Genomic DNA, 18806 nt, shown 5'->3' on the forward strand with positions numbered 1-18806 from the left:
CACCAGTTTAGATAACAAGTTTTATTGTTTCCCCCCCAGACAAAAAATTCCAAGTATACAAGAGTGGATTGTCATTGAATGTTCACTAAAACTATCGTCACTGAGAACAAAAAATAGAACCCTAAACTATCACAGTAAACATTAGAGAAATATACATACATAAAAATATACCTCTGAGAAAAAAAATTCATATATTGACATTTCCTAACAGCTTATAGTCAGGGCTCGATCAGTAGCAATGAAGACTCGTATGTTCTGAACACATGCAGAAAAAAGAAGAATAAAAAGAAGAAAGGCCCCACCCCATCCCAACACCAACATGGAACAGTCGACTATCATGTGTTTTCTCTGAGGTGTTACAGGTAGTACGGCTGGCATGGGGAATGTAGGTTTATATTGCTTTACATACCAAACTAGGGCTTAAATCAGCTGAATTCCAAAGCATGTTTGAAGATTTTACAGACAATGGGCTCTTTGGCGTTTTGTTCAAAAGTACTAAAAACCTAAAATAAAACCTGCACAGGACTCCTCCTGCTGTTTGCATATATGGTAATAACCTGAAGTGCTGCTGCTGCTGCTGTTGCCCCCCTCTGATGAGCTCATTCTCTCACATTAGGGTCTGATCTGCATGGGATGAAATATGGGAGACATTCTTCAATAAGACTCAAGAGTAAAAAACAAACATCGTTGACATTGCACTCTCCTCTTTAGGCACAAAAAGCCCCGTTTTTAATCAAGCTTTCAGCTGACTTGGGGAAATAAAACTGATGACTGCACAGGGCTGAATGAAGCCCTCACAGAGCCCAGTTTGTGCCTCTCGTGTATAAGCATTATTCCAGTCACAGGGTGGTTCAGTGATCTTTGGAAAATCCCAGAAGGTTGTAAAACAGAAGTTAACATTGTTATAAAAACATTTCCAGAACCGTGGGGATGAACAAAACTATCGTTGTAAATACAGAGACGTTTGTCCTCTGAAGACGCGCTTCTTGCTCCTGATTAAAATTCAGATAGCAGCAGTACAGAACATCCAAAAAATAACACGACTCAAAAGTAATAAAACGCTCTATCAAAGGGTTAGATTTCCCTGCAGAGATCTGAATTGTATTATTTCAGATTTTCACACAAAATGATGTTTGGAAGTTCATGCGGTCGTGTCCTGCTACCTGAATTTTGACACAAATTCAAACCGCTCTGTGTTTAACAGCGCTCTTATTATGCAAGTGACTGAATGGAGTCCCACAGGATGCTGGAAATCCCCTCAGGTCAGTGTTTCATGCTGTTTCACAACCTTCACAGATTTCCAACCTTCATCAGATGTTTCTTTTCACTAAATGAAAATGGATGCTGAGCTTGACTTGAATGAGATGCATGAAAGGTTCAAACTGGGGCTTAAGCTTCACTGGATTTGAGCATCATTTTGACATTTTAATACAAAGAAACAATGAGTGGAGTTCCTCTGTAAACCTGGTCACCTCACACTAACTGTTTTGCAGCTTATGACTCTTGAAAAATATAAACTCTAAGCACTCATTTCTGGGTGTCATGGGTGAACTGGGTAAATCTTCCTCTTCAGTCGGTCAATAAACACACAGCTGATTATCGCCCAGAAGAGGAAGAGGAGATGTTTGCCTCGGCGAGCTGGCAGCTTCCTCATTTCAACATTCAATATACGATCTGCTGCTCAGCTGTGACGCGAGCGCAGAGACTAACAGGAGATTTCTACATTTGTGGTGAGACAGTTTTGGGTAGATTGGAGCAAAAAAAATGTAACACAAACCCCAAAGTGTGTGACATGTGCTGGAATGATGCCTTTAACATATATCAGGAGGAACTGTAAAGAAATGTTTACATGTGCTTTGAGGATAAATGTAACACATCAGGCGTTCACCATCATTTATATCATGAAGCATAACTTTTTTTTTTTTACTAAATCTAAGCCTTAAGTTCCTCTTTTTACCCCAACCAGCACCGCTTGCATGTTTTACAGCACACAAAGACAAACCAAAGTCTCTTTTCTTATAAAAGGTTGAAGCTGTCGGAGGAGAGATATGCTGAATTTCTATGTAAATCACCACATCTTCCTAGTTGTGTGTCTTGTTGATCATAGCACAAAAATAATAAAGTTGAGCGGGGAATCACCAAGCAGGAAAAGAGAAACAAAACGATGTGTGTGGTGACTCAGTTCGAGCTACGCCTCTCCATCTCCAGTCTGCTGTGATCCTCTGGGAAGGGAACCATAGGGAGGTGGGGGGGTGTCTGCATCATATGGAAATCCTACCGCTTTAAAACCTCCTTAGATCACAAAGTCTATTTTCACAAAAAAAAAAAGGAGACACCTCCCGGTCAGTGATGAAGGACTTCTGAGAGGAGACTTGGAGTTCGGGCGGGAGTGAGAGTCGAGGCAGAGGGTGTGTGTTTCTGTTGGGGGGGGAAACGGGGAGGTAGAAGGAGAGTCAGGGTGGATGAGGGAGGTGTCAGGAGACTGGGTGGCAGTCACTCCTCGTCTGAGCTGCTGTTGTCCAGAGAGTAAACCATGAAGGCTAGATCGGGCCGGGTGGGTACCATGGGGTTGCCTGGCTTCACCATCTCAAAGCCCATGTAGTGGAACGTCTTGATGATGGACACTGGGGAGGAAAGGAGAACGTCAGAGGGTCTACTGGAGGAACCTTAATGAGTCTCAGATAAAGACTGGAGGCAGAGAGAAACAGCTGGCTTTACTTTCTCTGATGTTCAACAGTAGGACCGTTGATACTTATTCTCACTTGATAATAAATTCATCTGAATGTTTTTCCAATGCTTATCTTTCAGTTTGGATTATTTTAGGGCTTCTCCTGCCTTCAATGAGAGGACGTCACAGTGGAGGAGGGTGGAGAATGACATGCAGCAAATGGCCAAACATAGAGCCTCTCACTTTGAGGACGGTGGGGAGCATGATTTAAGTGCAGAGTTAAATCAGCTCCCTGTCTTTTTCCAATACTTGGATCTGATTTTGTTTCCTGAATTAATTTTATTAAAGCACTAGCTTAAAGTTTTAGTCGCAGATAAGTAAAGTTTCACGGAAGAACTTCTTTATTAACTAGCACAGCTTTTCAGACTTAATGGTGTTGGTAGTCTGGTGAACTCACGGGGAAATTGCAGGCATTGAATATCATCTCTAATCTGCCAATCAAAACTCAGTAGGAGCATGAAAACAATCTCTACAAGTGTATGGATTGAATTCCCAATGTTGAGCTGAGAGAAAACTTTTAAAAATCTCAACACCTAAAAATCACACCAGGCATTGTGGTTGGATGTTGTGCACTAAGCTTCCTGGAAATGTTCAAATATTACTTTGAATATTTGTGTTTGTGCAGGACTGAGACGGATCAACATGTCAGGTAGCAAGGCTTGTTGTGTTGTGTTGGGAGGTTTGTTTTTCTACTTTTGAGAAAGTTGTTAACTGCCTCTAGTCTTTATGCTGATACACATGCAAATGCCTGTTCTGTCAATAGGAACCCAACAACAAAGTTTGACCCCTGGACTGCACTGCATCCACAAAAACACTCTCCATGAGGAGAAAATCCTTACTATTGACTGGGTACACAGATAAAGGTGTTCTTATTTTCAGATGAATAGAAAAATGTAGTGAGAGAAAAAGCTGCCTCTAAAATGTATTTTTGCTGCTTTAAAAGAAGAACTTACATCGATCCTCTCTGCTTTTATGGAACCACAGGAACACGTAGTTAACTTTGAGCTTCTCCTCTGCAAACTCCAGCAGAGCTGTTAGCCTGAGGAGGATAAGAGAGACAGAGAGAGGGAGCGAGGGAGAGAGAGAGAGGGAATTGGAGAGAGTCAGCCAGTGAACACAGAGCGGGGTGATGACGCACAAACTTTTTATTTTTTTTTTCTCTTTACATAAGAGCTGCAACTTTACATAATAATGCAGTGGCAGCTGCAGCAGTGGCTGCTCATTCGACAGTGTGGGCTCTGTGCCTGCGGCGGGCAAGGTTACTGTAGCCTGGCATCGATTACAAACACAACGGCGGGAAATGGCAACAGAAACTTTTTAGCAGCCGTTTGCAGTTTGCACGCACAGGGAGCCTTAAAACACAATGAAAACTGCCTCTGGTGTCAGATTCACACCATAATGATATGCACACCTCACGTTAAAAGGATTACTATCAATATTACAGAGCCAGTCTCTGATTATAATGGGAATAGATGATCTTTGAACGAACAATAAACACAGTAATCGAACATTACTGTGTGTGCAGCACAACGCCTCATGATCTTAGAACAAAGGTTCTCACCCTTCTTTGCTTCCCTCCGCGAGCGAACCAGCAGGGATCTCCAGATATAAGCTGTCTCCTGATAGAACGGTGTCCCAGAAGGCCGAGCGGCGCTCACTTAGCTGGTAGTGGAAGCGTAGAAGAGAGGGGTTCCCACTCCCTGGAGCGCCCTGTGTCACGGTTAACTTTTCATCCTGGATTACAACAGATGAGACAAAAAGAGACAAAGGATGAACAGATGGACCAAAAAAGGTGAAGATGAAGTCAGTTATATATTTGTTATTATTGATCATGCATAAAGGTTTAGGACGATTTCAGATGTCAATGTCGTGAGCTGTTCTTTTATTTTGAAATTCAGTGACTTTTTGCAAGATATACTTTGTGCAGTTTGAATAATCTGATAAAAAACAAAAACTTCTGCATGTTAGGTTCAGAGGTTTTTAATATTATTTTCAATGGTCAGATGTTAACCTGAATTTACTGGACACATTTTTAGTCTTGCTTTTAACTGAGTTTCATTCTTTTATTCTTCATTCCTCAACAGTTTTATTTCACCTTACTTTATTTATTTATTTATCTATTATCTAGTTCAAATTTTAGCCACCTTTTATTCGATTTATTTAGGTATTTATTATGTAAGTATATCATCTTATTTTCTTTTAATGGTTTAATATTTTAGCGTTTTTTTTATCTTAGAAATGTATTTTATTTTGGTGAGTTTAATTTCCTGTGTTAACTTCTAATATCTTATTTTACCGCCAGTGTTTCCTCATTTATATATCATGAAACCGTTTCCTCAGTTCGTTCAACAACTTCTTTTTTAGCGCTTTATAAATAAAGTCTGATTGATTGATTGATTGATTGATTGATTGATTGATTGATTGAAACTTAAGCTAGAGCAGGCTTTTGCTGCAATAGTCAAAATTTATAAATTAAAAGAATACGTTTACTCTCTTTGCAAATGTATCATCATTTTCAAACAGTATTTTTAACCTTCTCTGTCATCAGATAAGAATACATCACAGGTGAAATAGACTTCTTTGACATCTAACTTTGGAGTTTCATCAAGGTCAAATTTGTCAGGTGTTTTCTATTCTTCTCATAACACACTGCTCCACTGGGCACTCTAAACTTCCTAAATCAGATAAAGAAGAAAATTGTTTGTAGAAGTGCGACGGGTCAAAGAGGAAGTGGTCACGGTCGTCTGAGTATCTTGAGGAAGCAGCAGCAGCAGCAGCACTGAGGATCGTGTTAGCAGCAGAGGAGTCCTGTAGTGTAAATAATATCTGCTCTGACCTCTAGTTTTATTAACTTACTGTGATATTAGCATATGATTTTTTTTCTGAGTGCATGTGACAGCTTAGCACGAGTTCAGTGTCAACAGCAGTGATGTCCACAATATAGATGTGTAGCCTCTTTGTTTACTGCTTCATTTTGCTCCCTGCAGCAGTTCATGCATTTACAGCTTTGCAATTATTGTTGTGATACGGTGGCTGCTGCTGAATGTCTGCGTTTACTGGATCTGAAAAGAAATGTATCTTAATGCTGGAGCGGTTTGAAATAATATCAAGTTATACTGCGTTACGATGTGCTTTTACGAGTTTAGAGGCAGAGTGTGAATGTTGGCAAGAGTTTCAGACTGAATCTGATAAAGCAGTACAGTTACTGAGGTTTGTCTTGCTTGTTGAGGACAGATGAGGACACTAATATGACAGTTGTGACTGATCTGTCTGATCCTAAATCTCTAAATCTCCCCAGGGACAGTCAGTCACATGTCTGGGGTACAAGTTGACACGCGTGCACACACAGGACTTAGTGTCCAGACATTTACCAACCAAATATGTTAAGGTTAAGGAACTGAAACTATTAAGTGTTCTTTAAGTGACACCTGACTAAAATAACTCAATACTTTATATTCGATTAAGAGAGTTCTCCAAATGAATGAATGAATGCATTGAATCAGCTGCAGGTGCACACACTGAGCACATGGCACAGATTAAAAGGGTTTTAAGCTTCAAAAATGAGGGTACGACTCAGTGTGGAGGAGAAGCACTTAACACAATTATTACCTCAAGTGCTCCCAGTGAACCAGAGCAACACGTGCAGGCTTTTGTTTCGCCATTACTAATCTGTTAAACCATTAAACTATAACAAAACCAATTTAATCTCAGAAAAAAAATCTTTTGAAATACTGACCTGGGAGAAACCCTCTTATCATCTCTCTCAAAAACATTTTTAAGTCTCAGTTTAAAAGGGAAACATGTCACTTAAATGGGCTCAGGTGATGTTTGGAAGATATTTGAATATTAGATCCCCAACCAAAGCATCCACTGATCCTTGTGAGGTGCATCACTATCCTACTGATTGTACGTAAGCAGCACTTTTGTATTACACAGGACTTCCACCAGATCCGTGTCCGGTCCGTCTCCGATCCTCTGCGGTCCTGCTCCATGCTCTCTCATCCATCAACACCCATTGGTTGTGTTTTCGGAACGCAGCAGGGATCAGGACTGCTAGACAGCTGGAGTCATGTGACTGAGGTTTTCCCGCGGTAATTACTGAATCAAGGATTCTCCCCCTCCTCTCCTCATCCATGTTGTCCTTATGGTCCTCTGAAAACCTCTGACCTGATGACTCCAGGCCTGGCTCTGCTCAAAATGACGGTTTGTTGTCATAGTTAAAAGCGAAATACGCAGCGGATCCAGTGGGAGTTAACACATTGACTACAATAGAAACCAATCAGATCCGGTGTTGTAACGGATTGGAGACGGACCTGACACAGATCTGGTGGATTATGGCCGTTGTAGGTCCAGATGTTCTCACCATGACACTTCTTTACAAATGTTGGACCAGAGTTAATTTGTGTTTCAGTGAGAAGTTGTGGACACTCACCTTATGTAGTAGCACGCCGAGAGAGTGATCCCTGACCGTCCCTCGCCCACCCGGGATCTTCAGTAGTGGGTGAGGGGCATCAGGAGCACCACAGAGGCCCTGGAGACTGAGGGATGGAGCAGGTCAGCCGAGACCCAGCTAACCACGAACTGGAAGGAGAAAGACAGAGAGGTCACTTTCAAGTGTCTCTTTCCAATAATGTTCTCATTACAGCAAATCAAAACACCACTCATGCAACATCAAAGAAACAGACAACTTATCCTATCAGATTCACTGAATCCAGTTTTTCCCCCCTGCTGTGCATCAAGTAAAAAGGCTTTGTGGGTTTCTGAGCGGTGACTGTACATTTCCTGAAATGCTGCCATGCTTGTTAAGCTGAACTGTTTCAACACTGTTGGTGTTGGCTGCTTGGAAAGCTGTTTAGGAGTCGACCTATTGTTTCAAGAGTCACTTAATCAACCGAGCCAGGCTCGCTTTGATTCCCGAGCAACTCGAATAAAACAGTAAACTCAGGAAATGACTCCAGATGTAAGCCAAGAACCTCTGTTGCAGTATATTCAAAACCTTTATTATGCTTAAAGATCATGAAACCTGCTATGTTGCAAGTTTTTTGAACAAAGAGACTTCAAATGTATTTTGCTGTATTGTGCATGCATTTTAGAAATGACTTTCAGAACACAGAAAGCATTTACGCAAGAATGTCAAGTTGCTGGAGTTCAAAAATGCACAGTATAGCCTCAGGGTGGTGACAGCTCGAAGGAAGAAGAGAGACTGAAAAGGGGGTCGATCACTTAGCGTATTGCTTCACTACTGCAGTCCTTTTCAAACTTCATGTAGCTTCACGAAAAAACAGACGACATGGACCTGTCCTTCCACCCACCGTTATGGGGAATGCAAGATCTATATACGATAAGGAGGACGAGCTAACCCAGCACCAGAGGGAATACTGGCAGAGTAGCATCATGCTAACAGAGCTAACACCAGACACGAATGCCACATAGGAAGGATGACACCTGCTGTGGGCGGACAGGATACAGGAGAGCAAGACTGAACACACTGGTGAAGAAGGCCAGCTCAGTCCTGGACCCTGTGGAGGTGGTGGCTGACAGGAGGATTATGGCCAATCTGTCGTCTTTGATGAACATTTCTTTTCTATATTCTTGTTGAAATTATTTTACTTTACACCTTTTTGTTTTCTGCTATAACTCCATGAATTTTCCCGTTGTGGGACGAATAAAGGAGTATCTTATCTTATGTTTTGAGGCCACTAGTCTGCGGGAGCCATATTGTTGCTGTCGAGCGATTGTGACGTAAAGAGGCGGGCTTTGAGCCTCCTAGCCAACAGCTACGGTGTTCCTGCCTGTCAATCAAGTCAGCTGTGCCTCTCATTGGAGGACTCGTAATCTCAATATCTTCGAAATTACTGCGTTATGAAAAAATTCACCCCCCGTACAGTGTGTGCCAATCGAGAAATGAGCAACACTCATCTTTTGTACCAGGCTGTAAACATTTTTATTTCTGCTGTAAAAATTGTCTTTTTTGAATTAGTGTGTATGTGGTTTCCGGTATTTCTGGAGCCAGCCTCAAGCAGATCCTCTATGAACTGCAGTTTTTAGCGCTTCCACATTGGGCTCATATTTTTAGACCGGAGGATGCCGCTTGGAAAGAACCTGTGCAACAAGTGCCGACCCTGCAGTGAAAATGAAACTTTATCTTTTTGTATGATTAATACGTTTCTAATTACAAGACAAAGCAAAACCTGTGCCGACTTGATCCAGCTAGTGAGGTTTTGTTGGCTAATTAAAGGCCTCTTCATATTCATCCATCCCTCAGTCCAAACAAATTCAAGTGATGATGCGTAAACAGAAGCTGTCGAGCGTGTGATTCGGACACGCTCTGAAAACGACTGAATTAATCAAAGTCTCAGTTCATGGACTCTGCTGCTCAGGCTGTTTGTTTATAATGAGAGTCCCACAACAGCATTCAGAGAGCTCCTGGACGGGTTGTGCGTGAGATGGAAGGCATGCGTCTTTAACAAGCACATGATCTGTAAACACCTCTGCAAATAGCTTGTGGAGGCTTTCGGGAACACACATCTTCAGCGTTTTGAGTTACAGTCGTGCATCTTGAAGCAGACATGATGGCAGCCGGCCGACGAGCCCAGACGGGCCTTGACATGAGGGCTCAGGATTGTCATTATGTCAGATTTTGGCCTTTTAGATGAGTAACTATCCTCAAGTTCAGTCCCTAGAAGACTCATACACTTTCACTAAACCCGACACCTCATAACATCTCCCGATCTGAAACTGAACCAGCAAGACAGATGGGTTTGTTTGTGAGTTAATCAACCGCAGGTATGCAAGAGTCATGTTCCTCAGTTACCCTGCAGAGCCAACAGGTAACCTGGACTACCTGAGCTGCATAGCTACGAGCCAAGAGGGTGAGCAATGGAAAACAAAGCTCATTATGCACGTTCATGTTTCAGCAGCAACTGCACACACTCTTTCCCTCATCTCATGGAGCAGAGGGACGCTTCTCTTCACCTTAAAGAAAGAAAAGAAACGATTGTGCTTTCTCTTCATAACATGTTTACTGTAAACAGCAGCTGTCTGTTTGAGCTTTCCCTCCAGAGTGCCGTCTTTCTTCTAGTCAATAAAGTGACCTGGAGCGTCTTCTACTGCTTTACCTATGCAGTAGAAGAAGAAGTATCCAGATCCTTTACTTTAGATAAAGTCATGAATCTGTGATGATTAAGCTACAGGGTCACATGTAGGAGAAGTTGCTGCTTTCATTTTTGGGTTATTGTTTTTTTTTTTTTTGGCAATTGCTCAGCATTGAATTTGATGGAATTTTTAGCATTATGTAATACTTACAGTGAAACCATTGGCTGACTAATCAAGCGAATTAACCGGTGATGATAGAAACGAAAGGAATGAAAAGAAAGCCAACACCTACGATAATAATGTGCTTATTGACATGTTAGACCATGCATCTTTACGCTTAATTACGCAGCTAGGTCGCTCCAGTTTGATAAATACCATGCATCTCCATTTTCTTTTTGCAGGGTTCAGTTTTCACTTGATTTTATTAAGTTTTGGGAAGTGAATCTATCACATGTGTAAGGTTTTATAAACTCTTTGAATGGTGTTTTAGATTGTATGTACATCAGTGCTTGGGTAGATGTATGTATGTAGCTCCACTCAATAACTGTAAACACCTGAGAAATATGCAAAATAATCTAAACAGATACACAAGAGATCTCAGTCACGGTGCAGAAAAAATCAACATGGGGATTGAGCCCGTTGGGACAGTGTTTAGGGGGGGTGATAGAGATAGTCCTTCAGAGAGAGGCCCATTGGAGCCATCATATACAGACAGAGTCTCCTGGAGGTTTAAACAAGGAGTTTTCTTTCTCCTATTTTCTGTAATATTTGTAATTTAGTATTCTGGCAATTTTTCTGATCACACAGTGGAGAGGTTGTCAATGTGTTTCTTGTATTTCTTGTATAATTTAAGTATTTTTATTTTTATTGTTTTTTTGTTTCTGTTGTATTTTTTGTGTATTTCTATTTTAATTGTTTTATTTTTGTTTATTTTTATTTTAATTGTTTTATTTTTGTTTTTTTATTTTAATTGTTGTTTTTTATGTGTATTTTGATTTTAATTGTTGTTTTTCTTCGTATTTTGATTTTAATTGTTTTATTTGTATGTGTATTTTGATTTTAATTGTTTTATTTTTATGTGTATTTCTATTTTAATTGTTGTTTTTTGTGTATTTTTATTTTAGTTGTTGTTTTTTGTGTATTTTTATTTGTTTTTTATTTATTTAAAATAATTATATTTCTATTTTTTCTGTGATTCTTGTATTTTTACGTTACTTGGGTTCATTTTATAACTTTTGGCAACAGGCGTCTTTCTGTGTCACCTGGCAACATTTGTGATAAATCGGACACACCCGCCCCCACCCGGCGAGACGCTGAAGAAAGCTTTGCGGTGGCGAGACGCTGAAGAACGCCTCGGGCTGAAACGCGTTCGTTTTGTTTCGTTTTGCTGCAATCAGATTATTGACATTTAAAGTTTGTCAACTGAATTGGGAGTGCTGACATTTTTCAACCAGAACAAATCAACACCCAAAACTTAAAACATGTTTTAACCACAAGCTTCTTAAACCAGTCAAGTTTGGGAGTAGGTGGGTGTTGGCAGTGCACCATCAAAACAGTCAGGAGGGCCAAGAATTCCTCTTGATTTATATCCGATAAACATTGATAGAGACTGTATCAGGGACAACAGGTAGGACGCAGATGGAGGAAGAGATAAACAAGCTTGCCAAGATGTCAAGACCTGCCTCTCTTTTTCCATCTTCCCTTTCAGAGACGGACATTAGAGCCTGTCCTTGACCGAATGCCAGCTTGTTTTGAAAGGTAACACTTTGGTCCTCTGACATTTCAGCCACACTCCATGCAGCCCTCCCTGCCTCCCCCCTCATCCCATGATACCACCTTAGCTGGAGAGCTGCAGCCTTTAGACCCCCCCCATAGGTCATGAGGGCGCACTAAAAACAGAATATAGGTGAGGTTTTTAAAAAGGTTGTCCTGATGGGTGAGAGAGAGTACGTGCAGCAGCATGAAGGCCAAGCACACGGACAAGTCTGGGCTATATTTATTTGCTGCTGAGGGTTTAATCATCTGTGTGTTGCAATGAGGTTCAAAGATGCCAAGTGCGTCATTGTCCCATCCTGCAAGGACGGGTGAGCACCAGACATGTTTTTTTTTAATTCCTGAGGATGAACGCTTCTACTTCCAGTGTGCCTTTCCTTGGCTGGGAGTTGTTATGAGAACTGCTTCAGGTGAATTGTTTCATTGGGATGATCGGCTGGAGTTGGCCCTCGCTGTTAGAGCAGAGTTTGGTTCACAGCCAAGAAACACACGACTCATCCAAAACAGGAAGTGCTGCGGTAGGCTCTCCAAGAAGACTGAAACATAAACCCACTTCCAACACTATAATTACCAGCTTAGCAATGGAAAAGAGACTCCATTTGAGCCAAGGTTGTAAACAGAAATAAGCTTATTAGATGCTCTGAAGAACAGTTTCGAAACCATTAAAGTTGTAGATGTAAACATCACGGTGCTGTATGCAGGAAATAAACAGGAGAGTCCTCAGACCTCCTCTGACCTCTGGAGGTTTGGCAGAGCAGGGGGTCGGAAAAGATGCCGAGACAGAAACAGGAAAGGCACACGTGCTCTGAAACCACCACGTGGTTGGACGTACCCCTGTTCAATCCGATCGTGACCCCTGGGGCCAAACTGTGAATATGCTTGACTTGTCAGACAAGCAAAAGACAACAAAAATGATCAAACTGGTCCAAACAAGAAGTACAGTGCAGGATGTGCAAACTGTAAGTGTTTCTCTGAAACTTGGTCTGCAGGATCAATATTGACTCAGTAAAGTTCAGGAAAATACAACCTGGACTGGTCCCTCAAAGAGGCACAAAACACCACAGGATTTCAATCCTCTACCAAAAGACTGGTGAATAAATAAAATGTGGGACATAATCTATAATATATTTGTGATCCTTTTAAATCAGTTAGTGTATCTTTTTAACTTTCACGAGAATCAAATGTCACAGATTTACTTTAAAACAATCCCTTACAGTTAACAGAGCACTGTAACATTTATTTGCAGTGGAGTAGAACTACTTCAGTTTTACAGGTACCATCAGCCCAGGTCATAAATCGAAGTTTTAATTAGTGTAAAACAAAAATGTGTCATCATATTTGCACCACATTAAAAGTTTAAGGATCACCAAGTTTCTTACAAATCATTTGATTTGTTACAATCAATGATTTGAATGTGCAAACCAATTTTTAGACAATCTAGCGTATGGTTGTGAAGACGAGGGATGCTCAAATGTGACGACTTGGCGAGTGGTTTGGACAGAAATTTAGATTCTGACTAATCTACTTGTCTAAAAGGTATAAAAACTGAAATGCAGGAACACAGAGTCTAAAGGTAAACAAGATCAGATCCAGATCAAAATACTGACAAACCGGGTCATCTGTGTTCGTTTTCATCTGGGTTGTAGAGCATTATCATTGTGACAGCACTGCACTACAGCTTAAACACCTCATATAAAGTAGCACCACTTTTGGGGCCCCGTTGGCCTAGCGGTCTAAGTGCGCCCCATATACAGAGGCCATAGCCCTTGTCTCAGAGGTCGTAGGTTCGATTCCAGCCTTGACCATTTAATGCATGTCCTCCCCCACTCTCTACTCCCCACATTTCCGGTCTCTCTTCAGCTGTCCTATCCATTAAAAGGCAAAAAATGCCCCAAAATATAACTAAAATAAATAAATAAATTAGCACCACTTTTATAATTATTTTCATTCATAATATTCATACAACACATGAGACAATACCAAAACAGACAAAACAAACCTTGCAATTTGTCAGCACTAATTTGTCATTTATTCAAAATGTGTCTGATTCAAACGACAGGCAGACTGTGGTTTGTCAAATATATCCCCCATAGTGGTTTAATCTGCTCTGGTTTTGTCAGGACAGGCACAGTTTTTGGTAAGCCTGTGGTAACAGTAAATAACAGTATGACATCAAAGTGAGGGAAAAGTCCAAACAGCAAAGCCGCACCATAATTCACCGTCGTCTAAACGCTGTATCTGAGCCTACATGTCTGTCGCCTGTTTTGAAAACATCAGCTTTGTCAGGAAATGAGGTCAAAACATTCATCAGACAGCACAGAGGGTGTGTCTGGCACTGAGCTATCTGCGGTGGCGTTTTAGTATCGGGCGGTGCACTGCATTTGATTGTCTGCCACGCTGTGCTCCGGACGGACGGATGGCACCTACAAGTATTCTTAAGAAGTTGGAGAGAGACTGAAAAGAGAAACACATGTTCGTGTTTGTTTCAGAGTCAACTGAGGAGGAAGCATCAGGTCTGGTTAGCTGAGATAAACAGTCCCATCTCACAGGAAACACAGAGCCGGCACACTGACAGTACAATGAAAGGTCAAGATGTGCTACTGTAGATTACTTTACATACACATTTTCACTCTTTATGTTTTTCTGAAACACTTTGTTGTTTAACCAATAAGATAATCCAACATCATTCAATTCTTCCTAATCCCTATTTTGATAACAGACCAATCCAAGTGCAGTAAAATGTACAAAAAATGAACTGTTAGACGCATTTCAGTGCAGATCTATGAAACCTGAAAATCTGACTTGGGGCTTCATTCAAAGATATGTCGACCTATTACTCATGTTATGAAATGTTAGGTGCATAAAGTTTCAGAAACAGGTTTAAAAAAGTCTAAAAATAGGCTTACAATGATGCAAGGTGGCATGAACTGGCACGATTCAATAAAAGGAAGTGATAGTTGCCAGTTTTCTGTCAACTGACCAATCAACCGGTCCCTTTAACAACTGGGTGTGGAACTTTTAGTCACACTAATGTTTCTGTGCCAAATTATGCTTTAGAAATTAGGATTGCTATAACTTTGACCTTGTATTGACCAAATGTTAACCAATATTTATTTTCAAATCTTCAAATAATGAAAGTTTTCAGCCTTTCCCAATGAATGTAAAATAGGGAGTACTGTCCTTTTGTTCCACAAGGTCCTTCGTTCTTTTCTAACTACCTGGCTCTCCTGGCTCCTCCCTCCTTCCCCAGCCGCCCTGTTCCCTGACCTTGCAGTCACCACTAAATTATGAACGACTAATCTGCTGGTAGCTGATAGCTACAGCTGGGTCTTTATCTGATCGGCCTAACGTTGTGAATGCATGTCCGGTGAATCCAGGGCTTCATCTGATATGTCAAATATTCTGATGCTATGTGTGTGTGTGTGTGTGCATGGTGCAATGTTTTGTCCGTGTCATTGGGCTTCATGCAGCCTTTTACGACGTGCTTACTGTGCATGTTCATGGTGCAGTGATGATTTGAATGCAGATCATTTTGCAGCACCAGGTTAGTGTTCATCTTAGGTCATCTGTGCATGCATGCAGCTTCTACAGGAGTCACTTACAATAGCTGAGGTGACAACTCCTCATGTCAGGGGAAACAGTGAAACTGAGTTCCACTGTGCTCCCATCAAGAATCTTAGAAGAGTTGAGTCTGACAGTCAGTCAAAGGGAGACTTATTCCCTTACGCTCAGGTCAGATAATCCAGCTGTTACTGACAGAATGCATACTCCTCACACACACATACACACACACACTCCCACAGATTTCATTGATGTTTGAGAAGTGCACCAGGACGGAAAAGGAGGGGAGGGGAGGATAGGTGGTTATGTAAGCAGCCTGATGTAGGCCAGTTGATGCCTTCAGCTGACAGAACTATAACTCTCAGAGAGCTAATATAATCTCTGCTCTGGCACACCGCATCAATGGAGCTCTCCCCCTCTGTGTGTCGGATGATGAACCCACAGGAGGACGAAAACAAAGCGTATGTCTCTATTTCAGATAGAAAGGCAGAAGAAGAACACCCCCCCCCCACACACACACACACACACACACACACACATTACAATGAACCTCTGCAACGGCTTATAACATGGCTCCATATCACCTCGCAAAAGACATATTACTACCACAGAGAGACACCAAATGTCCTCATGGGACTTTCTTATGATCAGTATGCAAAAATCAGAAGAGGCAGCAGTCATGATTTGACTAATATTGCACGGCAAAAAAGGCTTAATACTGAGAGGAGGAGGGTGGCAATATATCGCTACCTGGTTTGGTACAACATGTACAGACAAAATAACAGAATACCAAGACTATGCCAAACTGTAAGCAGGGCAGGAACCAATTATAAAATCTGTTATTTATGCTTTAGTATTCTACAAAGTTAAGATTCACTTTCACAATTTTAAACACCACTTACTTGCAAAAAAAAATCAGCTAACAGTCATAAATCATAATAATGCATTACTAGTACACCTATAACTTTTGATTGCAAGCTAGTACCAGAAATTCTTTGCAATTTTTTCATAATATAAATGACTTAAACCACTCTAGTAATGCTACTACTACTCCATGAATCACTGTGAGTTATAAGGAATCATCAGCAAGCATGTCTTCATTGAAAACTGCACAGTAATTACTCAAAGGCATCATTACACTAAAGTATTCACCTTCTATTTTGAAAATCTTACAAACATAAAAATCCAATGTCCCGAAAGGATTAAGATTCTAGCTCACTTTGTCAATTTTTAATTCCTTTTTTCTTTTTTTTGTAATTGTTGTCATTTCACAGGTGTTTATTTCCCCCTTGGTAGAATAATGCTGACAGCATAATAATCATGAGAATGAAAAGTGAAAGACATTGTTTGTTCAGGCACATTTCTCTCAGGCCATTTAAAAACAGCTTCAAGGTTCCCGGAAGAAGCAGTGACAGTTAAAGGGGGGAAAAGTTTCCAGTTTAAAGTGAGATATTTTGAGACCTTCACAGCCAACACCAGAAGTTCACTCCAGCTTCTGCACACCCAGAACATGTTAAAGCATGGTTTTACTCTTTGCTGCACCACTTTTGTCAACTTCTGCCTGAACTTATCCGCAGCATCTGACTCTGTAAACATTACAAACACAATCAGTGAACTACCTCACATTTTAACATCAGTATGCAAACATGAAACCTGCAGGTCTTGTTCAAGGCATGTCTACTCATGCTTGATGTTTCTGATTCATTTACGACATTTTGATGTTATTTTATGCAAATTTGTGGGTTAAAAAAAAACCGTGAACTACTCTGCACTCCTATCAAACTGAACCAGACTGCACTCATTGGTTCATCTGCCATCAAGAAATAACCATAAAAATCTGTTCTCAATGTTCCCACAACAAAAAGAGCATCCTCCTACCTTTCCTCTGTGTTCAGCATGATAGCTTCGAGGAAACACGGGTCTTTAGGTCCTTTTTGACAACTAAAGCAGTTACTATTCAACAAAAACTCCACAGACGAGTTCACCATTCGTAACTCAACGTAAACCCTAGATGCAGCAGAAGTCTTTAGAGAGACTTTCTGTAGGGGAGATGTGCGCGGTTCAACTGTGTCGCTCGTCAGTGGCGAGTCTGTGCTGCTTAGCAGCAGGACGGGGGTTTATATAGACACCGCAAGGCACCATGGGTAAACTTACACCCGGAAGTGACTGTTTTTAGGTAAACAAACCGACTTACAAACGATTAAACCTCACATTTAGAGAAACAATCACTCCAACATTTGTATAAATATCACATATGTCACTTTACATTGAATAAGAAACATCAATGTTTCTTAAAATAACTTAACTGTATTTTTGTACAAAACTTACTGACTCTTAAAACATTCATAGCACTGGCGCCCCCTGTTTACCCTCTGTTTACATCTCTTAACCCTCCTATAATAATAATAATAATAATAATAATAATAATAATAATAATAATAATAATGTATTTTATTTATAGGCGCCTTTCTTGACACTCAAGGTCACCTTACAACATTAAAACAAACATGGTTTAAATAACAAACAGTAAATAAAATACAATTTAAAAAATTTTAAGTGAATGGAAAGCGGTGTTGTGGTCAGATGGAGTAAGCCAGTCTAAACAGATGAGTTTTGAGTTTGGATTTAAAATGTGGGAGTGAGTCAGTATTACGGAGGTCAGGTGGGAGAGAGTTCCAGAGCTGGGGAGCAGAGCGGCTGAAGGCTCTGCTCCCCGTGGTAACAAGGCAAGCAGGGGGGATAGTGAGGTGGATGGAGGAGGAGGATCTGGTTGATATGGGAGGTGAAGGAAAGGGTGCTGTTGAGGATGACACCTTTGGGGTGTCAATGTTTAACATCTCTAAATTATCATCATTTTTTTGGCTTCATATTTCATGACTTTTTCTAATTTAATGGGGACAACTGGGAAAACGTAAAATTAAAATGTTGATATGTTCCAATTTCCTGTAAAAAATAAATAAAATGTATGCATCGGTGTACCTTTTTTTTTAACCATGTTTTTATTAAGATTTTCAGAAAGTTTCACAGAGTATAAAGAATAAAGTCAGACAGAAAAAAAACCATACAAACAAACAAAAAAACAAAAAAACAAAACAGGGCTTACATTATGCTATATGGCATCAATAGCACAATATTTCTTAAGACAAATCTTTAAAGAGAGGTAAGCAGTGAGCAGTAAAATCAGACACTGTCAGGGAACTCTGTCCAATCAGGCAAGATAATCAGAAAAAGGCTGCCAGATGTTGAAACATTTGGTAAGATTGCCCATCATGCCATACCTGATTTTCTTCATGTGCAGTACACAGGTGAGGTCAGATAGCCAGGCCTTGAACTGGGGCACAGTGTCAGAGATCTAATATCACTCTCTTAGCTATTACCATACCATACATGATAGTGCTCTGCACAGAGAAACTTTGATTATATAAAAATGGAGAATACCCAAATGCATCGGTGTTCCTTGGGGTCAATTTGACCCCATGCTGTTTTAGCTGTATATAACATAAGAAATATCAACATCTTACACACATTTGTTTTGGTTGTTTTGGATGATATTGAGGTCACTATAACCAAGGACACTTCTGCATGTGACTGCAGGAGCTGGGATCGAACCGCCAACCTTTAGATTGAGATATAATATTTCCAGCCACCA

At 40.6% G+C, this 18806-nt stretch overlaps 1 protein-coding gene across 1 annotated transcript; it reads right to left on the reverse strand.

Moving 5' to 3' along the window:
- Positions 1 to 6: 6 nt before the first annotated feature.
- On the reverse strand, positions 7 to 17251 carry oaz2a (ornithine decarboxylase antizyme 2a). Its single transcript, XM_034685680.1, is given in 6 exon segments — positions 7 to 2624; positions 3682 to 3767; positions 4290 to 4462; positions 7161 to 7241; positions 7243 to 7309; positions 17036 to 17251. Coding segments are annotated over 6 exon segments (648 nt in total). The 5' UTR covers positions 17146 to 17251; the 3' UTR covers positions 7 to 2493.
- Between the last annotated feature and the right edge of the window lie 1555 nt (positions 17252 to 18806).

This window comes from Notolabrus celidotus, chromosome 6, assembly GCF_009762535.1.
Source record: "Notolabrus celidotus isolate fNotCel1 chromosome 6, fNotCel1.pri, whole genome shotgun sequence".
Lineage (NCBI taxonomy): Eukaryota > Metazoa > Chordata > Actinopteri > Labriformes > Labridae > Notolabrus > Notolabrus celidotus.